This window comes from Pteropus vampyrus, unplaced genomic scaffold (genome assembly GCF_000151845.1).
Source record: "Pteropus vampyrus isolate Shadow unplaced genomic scaffold, Pvam_2.0 Scaffold6, whole genome shotgun sequence".
Classification (NCBI taxonomy): Eukaryota; Metazoa; Chordata; class Mammalia; order Chiroptera; family Pteropodidae; genus Pteropus; species Pteropus vampyrus.
In genome coordinates, this window is record NW_011888787.1 from 3,057,650 (window position 1) to 3,065,913 (window position 8,264).

The window sequence follows — 8,264 nt, forward strand, 5'->3', positions numbered from 1 at the left end:
AGATGAACGAAGCCAGAGAGAGGGTGACAAATGGAGTAAGGTCCTAGTAGAGGCTTGAGGTCAAGAACATGTTTGGGATGGTCCTGCTTTCTCAGAAAAGCCAAAGAGATTGTGTAGGTGTTTTATAGGTATTTTTGAGGTGAGAAAGAATGACGGACAGAGGTCAATTCAAATGGCTATGCATTCAGATCATATACTGAAGCGTCTTACTATAAATATATCCTCTGTGGGATGTGTTGTACAAATCTCTCCTCCTCCTAAAGAGCAAAAATACCTCGAGGGACTGTCCCGTCACGTTCCCCTTTAATGGACGGAGGCTCAGATACCTTTGCACAGCAGCTCAAATTTCCGTTGACTGCTGGGCACACAGCTCAATATGAACGTACTGCACTGGAGTCACACTTTGGAAAAACGAAGAATTCCCTGACGGTATTGGCTTTTTTCAAAATTATAACTGAGATTGCCAAGTTTGCCATTTCAGTATTATTTGAATGGAAGCTGAACCATATAAAATGGCCCATATTTGGACCTTTTTGCTACACAAAAACAGCCACTTCAAATAGTCCACCTAATGCAAAAGCTACCAGAGAACATCACACACAAGCAACTTCTTTCTTTGCACATGCAAGAAACCTATATGCTCAGAGGCTGAGACAGCTTCCGTCCATAAGTTAGTGTGATTTTTTTTTTCATGAATACAGTCTTAGTAAGACAAACAATAGCCCCTCCTCTGCAGGCTCCCCTGGTAATGGCTTTTATGTGTAAGGCAACTAGTCAGGGTGAGGGGTGACAGATCACAGACGTGCTAGAGCTAAATCCAAGAGCTCGTTCACCCAGGGCCTTAACCTCAGCTAGCACCGTATTCTAATAGGGTTAACCAGTCTTTCTATCTATTGAAAAAATAAAGTAGAATAAAGTTTATATTTGCTAAATAATACAATTGACTGATTGATCATCATTTAATTCATTACTTTTGTTTTTCTCTTTCATATTTATGACGACAAATAGCAAAGTTTTTTCAAGTTACTTCTTGATTTATGTGTTCGTTACATAAAAACTGTGGTTCTGTACAACATCAGGGCCAAGGATGAGTCAGAATGTAGAAGAAAGAAATAGTTAACCCAGTTTAAGTTAATTGTTTCAATGAGTCAGGGGAAAGCTTCTAGCTTCTCCTTTTTGAACCTGGTTACCACTTTCTGCACCCGCCAAGGCCTTCCAGCCTGCTCACCAGAGAGAGGGAAGCAGACAGAGAGACACACAGAGAGCGTTTGTCCTTGAGAATCACACTCAGACAACTAAACTGGACGAACAGGAACACACCAGCCAACATCCCGCAAAGGATCCCACGAGTCCACCTAGTCAGCAACGCCTGCCAGGCCAGCCTAGTGGGCCCTGATCACCCAGCACTGGGACTAGAAATTTCCCCGCAGGTCACCTCTCGCCCTGTCAGGCCCCAGATCTGACCCTTACCTCGCACTATCCAATGTCTCTTGAGGCGTGAGCCCAGTTCAGCTCAAGCCACTGTTTAGTAAGCACCCCCTGGCTGATGCTGCGTCCTTATGATGCTTTAGCCACAGCCCTGACCACACTGACCATAAATTCTTCCAGTTCTCCTATCATTCCAGTCATTCAAGTCCCTGCACTGACTCAATCCAGTCCCAAAGGCAGGAGTTCTTAATCGGGGTCCATGTACGGGATTAAAGGGTTCACGAACTTGGGTGAAAAAGAAAAACCCTACATCTTTATTTGCACTTCATGGAAATTTTATATTTCCTTCAGTAATGAATGTAGACAACAAGCCATAGATATTTGCATATCACATTGTGGTTGTTTCAGGTTTCTTGAAATACTGTTCAGATTCATCACTGCTTTGAAGTTTGGTAGGTAACAGACCGCCTCTAAATCTTATTATGTAATGCGTAAAGAAGCAAATGAATGACTACATCACAATCCATTGAAACATATTTTGATAATTGCATTTCAACGAGATTGTATAATCCTATACATTCTATTTTATGCATTTAAGAAATTATTCTGAAAAGGAGTCCAGAGTCTTTACCAGATGCTAATGGAACCCACAGTGCACAAAAGTACTTGCTACCTACTCTGTCTACCTGGAACTACTTCGCCCCTGCCCAGTTCATCCGTTCTCTCATTCACCTCCAATTTCCCTTTCCTCCACCCGGTTTCAGCATGTTTACATGCCGCTAGGGCCCCTCCATGTGCCCTTCAGCAGAGCCAAGTGAATCCTCCTGTCCCCTTCTCAGTCCCTTAGTAGTCAACTCCCACTTCAGCTCACAGGTGAAATCTAGAATCTTCTTTAAGCCTGGCCTAAAACTACAAAGTACTCTAATAACCTTTCTTTCCAACCAGCCATATCCCCAAGGCATGCTAGCTAGTCAAGCTCTGACATTAGGCAAACCTTAAGGTCACCTCTCACCTGGGGAGCCAAACCTCGTATTACCTCCAGGGACAAGCTAGCTCAGAAACAAAAGGTAAAGCCAGAACCAGCAAAACTGGCAGATCTAGTAACATAGACAAAACTAAAAAATTATTGCCAACACCAGAGATGGGTGGCATTGTTTTTCTTGTAGAGACCAAATTGACCTGTTCTATCACCCAGCAGCCTCCAGTTGCCTAGCTCCTGTGACAAGAGAAATATGCATAATTATGACACTTACTCAGAAAGAGAAAGAAAGATGCCACACGTGGGATGCGTGCCATTTGGACCAGCACAGACCTTTCCTGGTGGTGTCACTGAAGCTGTTCAGAGGCCGAGTGACAAATGCTGTGCTCTCACTACGAAAGTAAAGAGGAAGCAATGGTGTGGTTTTCAGCCCACTGAGAAACAGAAATGGCTTTGCAACAAACAAAACTGGTTGCATTATGGTCCTTTGCTAATCACTCAAATGTGTGTGTGAAAAAGTTATCTTCATGGGTAAGTATATATTTACACAGATAAAAATAAGAAAATACAGGCCTCATCCTGGCTAAATATGCATCAGTAGGTAATCACAAGGGAATTTAAGAAAACTGAATAAATAAAAATAAAAAAGTTCTCTTCTTAGCCCTTACCCCTCCTTCCATCCTGGGGAAATTCCTGAGAAATGAGAGAAGCATCTCTGGAAAACATGAACCCAGGGAAGCATGAGGTGATGGTGACGATGGCAGGTTCTCGAGTCAGGCTGCCTGCGTTTGCACGTAGATTTTATTTTTAATGGCTGTGTGATCTTAGAAAAGTTAATTAACCTTTTCTAACCCTCATCTATAAAACGAAGATACTAATAGTGTGTATCTCATAAGATTGCTGTGAGAATTGAATGAACTGATTTACTTAAAACTCTTAGAACAATACCTGGGACATGGTGAGTGCTCAGTGAATGTCACCGACCGTCACATGACATTTAAGGGTATCTTCATCTGCTCGGTGTGGGCCTGGGCACCAGAGATGGCGGGGGACTGAGTGGCTAAGCTGGCACTGAACTCTGGCCAACTCAATCCCACTGTAGTCCTAGAAGACCAGACCAGACAAGGGATGAGCTCGCCGAGGACGAGTTCCTTTGGTCAGGCCTATGTTTCGATGGGTCAGTGACCAACTGGTCAGCTTCAGGCCACATTTACAAGTGGATCTCCAGTTCTACCCATCCATCTAACAATATTTTAGTCCTTCTAGGATCTAGATGCTGCTGTGGTAGGTTGTGCACATATGAAAATATTAACAACCCAGCTTTTGTTCTCAAGAAACTTAACCTGAATCAGACCATCACCACACAACTCTGAAAGCACAATGATCAATGAGGCGCCTAAAACAAGTAGGGGAGGTTGGTGGGTGGGAGGGTTGGTCAGGATGGGCTGGGCCAGGCCCAAGGAAACCACCAGGGAGGAAGAGGGCTAGGTACAGCTGGGCAGAAATGGTTTAGCATGAAAAATGAAAGCCAAGCCAGCTGTGTCTTCCTGCTAGAGTCAAGTTTGAGGCTAGAGTGATGGGATAAGGGCTTGGCGAGGCAGGCAGGTCTTGCTGGGCCATGCGAGCCAGGCTGAAAAACTTGGCTTTTACCCCATTAAAAAAATAAATAAATAAAAGGAACTATTGAGAGTTTTTTTTAAAGCAAGAGAATGCTCTGGTCAGATTTTCCTTTTACATTGAATTCCATGTTTGGAATTTGCTAATTGGTTGAGAGATGAGGCAGGTGAGTTATAAGCTTTTTTCCAGTTTTCTGTATGTGCAATGATGAGGGCCTACATTAGGGTATGTAACATAAAGACAGAGCAGAGGTAGATGAAGAAGTATTTACATATTTAATGGAGCACATGCTATAGGGTGCATGCAGAATTACGGTGTAGCCTCCGATCACGGGAACTTCTGTTTGAGATGGTGGAGCAGGTGGAGGTGAGTGAGAAAGGACTAAGAGCATGAGTGGCTGTCACGCAAGGTAAATTAGGTGAAGTCCCCCAGGAGAAATACAGGTAAAGAGATATGGACATTTGAAGGAGAGAAAGAGCATGAGGCTTGGGTGGTAAAAGAAGGGCAAGTTGGGCCCTACAACTCCAGGAACGTGGACTCTAGTTTAATAAACGACTGTACTTAAGAAATAGTAGCCACATAAAGCTGTATGTGTTGGGTAACCAATTTATGGTTTAGGCAAGAAATAGCCTATGAGTTAACAGGCTGAAGAGACCACTGCAGGCAGGGGCACCATAAGTCATTCAGAAAAGGCTGGTTTTAAGTAGGTCCTTAGAGATTCGGTATGATTCAAACAGAGAAGAGACAGAAGGACATATATCCTAGTAGAGAGAAATGAATTACAAAGATACGGAGGTGGGGATGAGCAGGTTTTATTTAGGAAACACTTAAAGAGTAGTTTATCTAGACTGGAGCTTTCAAACTACCTCTCTAGGCTGTTACCTATAATATAAGTGTGGCTTGAAGTATAAGAATTTATTTACCATTTCGGTCGAAGCCACCGAAATTTTAAGCAAATGCACTGTTATCAGTTAGTTATTGCTGTGTAACAAACAATCACAAAACTTTGGTGGAATGCAACACCAAACATTTACTTTTGTTCACAGCCCATGCTGGCAGGAGCTGGATGGTCTAGGATGACCTTGGCTTGGGTCCTTTTCACGTCCATCTGGTAGGGTAGTCTGGCCACATTTTCATGGTGATGCCAGGCGTTCAAAAGAATTAGGGAAAACACATCAGTACTTTTTAAAAGCTTCTACTTGCATCATGACTTCTAACATTTCGCAGATCAAAGCAAGTCACATGGCCAAGTCCAAATACAGGAGATGGGTTAACAGACTCCATCTCTTTAGTGACGGGAACTGCAAAGTGACAGGGCAGAAGGAGAGGTCAAGAACCGGGGCCATCGATGCAATCAATCTGCTAAGTGCACTGAAAAGAAAATTATTTTAGAAATCACCGTTGATCACAGAGGCAACCATTGCCAACAACACAGAGTATCCCGTATTCCTGAAATACACATAACCAAGTAAACGCTATGTAACGTCTCATTCCTGGCTGTTGCCAAAAAATTTTTTTCTGTTTCCATTTGAGTGGCTCCATTTCTGCCAGAGTTTAACATTCACAGGATGATGTCACTTCTTTTCTGCAGGGGGAAAAGAAGCTTTCTGTTGTCAAAAAAAAAAAAAAAAAGAAGAAGAAGAAAGAAAAACTAGAGTCAGTGAGAGACAGTTACTCTATTACCTTGGGGATCACTGCATTGCAATTTTATCAGTTGAAAGGAATGTAAAAATGTAGCCTTGATTCGGATGGGCCAGTTCTGGACAAAGTAACACAGGAATGTACTAAAGAAAGAAAAAAAAATCTTGTTTCAGGTCCTGCAAGATTAATGAAAAAATAAGGTTTCTTCCCTTCCTAATTTAAAATGCCCAAATATTAATTCCACAGAATCATAGAAAATACAGCTGTTGTGACCTCCTATCCTAAGCATTCAGGCACAAGAAATATTTAAACAGGGACTTTTTACATGCCAGGCTCTTTGTGAGGCATTTTCACATATATAGTTTAATAGAATAAATCACATCACCGAGTGATAAGTATTACCAATCCCATTTCACAGATGAGAAAATTGAGGCACAGAGGAATTAACTAACAAGACAACTGTATGGCTAGGAAATAGTGGCATTCTTTTTTTTCTAATTAAAACTATTGGGGTGACATTGATTAATAAAATCAAATAAGTTTCAGGTATATAATTTAACAATGTCATATATACACACATACCTACATACATATATAGCATTGTGTGTTCACCACCCAAAGTTAGATTTTCCTTCCGTCACCAAGTATTTGACCCCTTTGACCCCTGTCTACCTCCCCACTCCCAAATGGCTGCATTCTAAGGCTGCCTGCTGACTTTCGGTTCAGTGCTCTGTCTTACCTTCTAGCTTGTCACTCATAACGTTCAGAAGGCAGAACGTGTGTGAGATAGTGGATGCCTGGGGGACAGAAAAGGAAAGCCCCAAGAAGTCAGCAGGAAGCTGAGCATGATGGCTACCCGCCAGGTGTGAGACTTGCCAAGATGCATGGGCTGAGTCTCACGTCTACACATATGGAACACCAAGCAGTGACGTGACAGGAAGGGACCGAATAATCTCGGTCCCTCATAGAACAGGGGAGGAAATGGAGGCCTCGAGTGGGCTGAGGTGTGACTTGGGCCCCATGTTGGAGACGATGCCCAGGTCCCTTACTTCCCACTGGCCCAGCTTCCCCAGGAGCCAACAAGTAGTTAACCGAGGCTGGAGAGCTTTTCGAGGTGGGCGGCTACCCCTCTTTCCTGCGGGGAAAAGCTCACGCTAGATTCCAATAGGCAGAGGCAAAGGCCAGGGAGAGGTCAGGGCAGGAGATGGGGAATGCGGGATGGCAGCAGGAGACAAAGAGCGAGCAACAGATGGGGTTCCTGGGCCAACAGCTATTTCCAAATACTCCCTTGGGAAGGGCTACCCCTCAAATTTCCTATCAGGGATTAACTGACGATCAGTTCTGAGGAGGGCTCAGAATGGGCCCCGAAGAGAGAGAGAAAGGAGAGGGGACAGGCAGCTTGCTTTACCGGGGCTCTAGGTTTATCCTACCCCCTTATACAGGTGCCCATTCATGGCTTGCTGGGCCCATAAAGCAGCTCGGGGGCCCTCTGCCTTCTAAATAGCCACGTTTTCACCCTAGTTTCAAACCACCTCCACTGCCCTCCCCTCTTCAGACGTCTCAGCTTCCCAGTGTTCTGTATTCTGTTTAAGTTCCTAACTCTCCGGCACTTCAACCCACTGCGGTGTGACTTGGCTCCACCCACACATCCAAGGTCACAGCAGTGGACACTGCTCAGCTCTCCCATGCCTGTGACACCAGGCATGACCGGCTGCTGGCAAACCTTAGAATTCTTTCCTTCCTCCCCATTCCACTTGCTCCCCAGGATTTTCCCTCACCCCTTTGCAAGTTCCTCCTGCCTCCTTCTCACTGGATCCTCTTCTCTAGGGTTCTGTCATCAGCCCTTGGCTCCTCACGCTGCTGCCTCTCATCCCTCATCTGAACACTGACAATCGCCAACGAATCTCCGACCCCATCTCCTCCCTTAAGCTCCAGATCGATTTTCTAGCTGGTGTTGGACATTTCTACTTGAAGGCTCCACAGAAGACTCAGACCTGAGTCTGAGTCTCATCGTTTTCTCCTTCGCTGGTGTTGCCCTTCATGGTTAGATGCGCCAACATCCACCCAGACTCGTGGGCGGCCTCCACACCGCACATCCACTTATGAAGTCCTATCAGTTCTTGCTAAAATCGGTACAGGCATACCTCGTTTCTACTGTGCTCTGCTTTATTGCACTTCAGAGATTTTTTTTTTTTTTTTTTTTTTTACACAAGTTAAATGCAAGACCCTCCACCAGCAAAAAGATTACAATTCACCTTATTGTAATATTCCCTCTATCGGGGGGTCTGGAACTGAACCTGTAGTATCTCAAAGGTACACCTGTAATGAATGTATTCTACCTGTTGCTGTCGCAATTGAGGGCTTCAGTTTTTCACCTGGATCATCACAATTTGATGCATCTTTCAGCCTCGCCTGTGCCCCCACCGCCTCTGCTGCCAGAGGAACCTAAAATGCAAACATAAGCATAGCCTTGCGCCCTCCCGGTTAGTTTGTCAGTGGTCTCCAAGTATTTCTAGAGGATCAAGTCCAAACTCCTTGACTTGACCTTTACGAGCTGGCCCTTGGGGACTGTCCCACCACCTCACCCTTCAGACACAGA

At 44.4% G+C, this 8,264-nt stretch overlaps 1 protein-coding gene across 1 annotated transcript in view; it reads right to left on the minus strand.

Moving 5' to 3' along the window:
• CD101 (CD101 molecule) overlaps nucleotides 1–6,463 on the minus strand; it is a 35,310-nt gene extending 28,847 nt beyond the window's left edge. Inside the window, exons 1-3 of the mRNA XM_023535408.1 lie at nucleotides 6,405–6,463; nucleotides 5,708–5,808; nucleotides 2,682–2,799 (exon numbers count right to left, since the gene is read on the minus strand). Coding sequence (XP_023391176.1) covers nucleotides 2,682–2,724 — 43 coding nt within the window. The 5' untranslated portion in view covers nucleotides 2,725–2,799; nucleotides 5,708–5,808; nucleotides 6,405–6,463. The remainder of the gene's footprint in view (nucleotides 1–2,681; nucleotides 2,800–5,707; nucleotides 5,809–6,404) is intronic.
• Nucleotides 6,464–8,264: the final 1,801 nt, after the last annotated feature.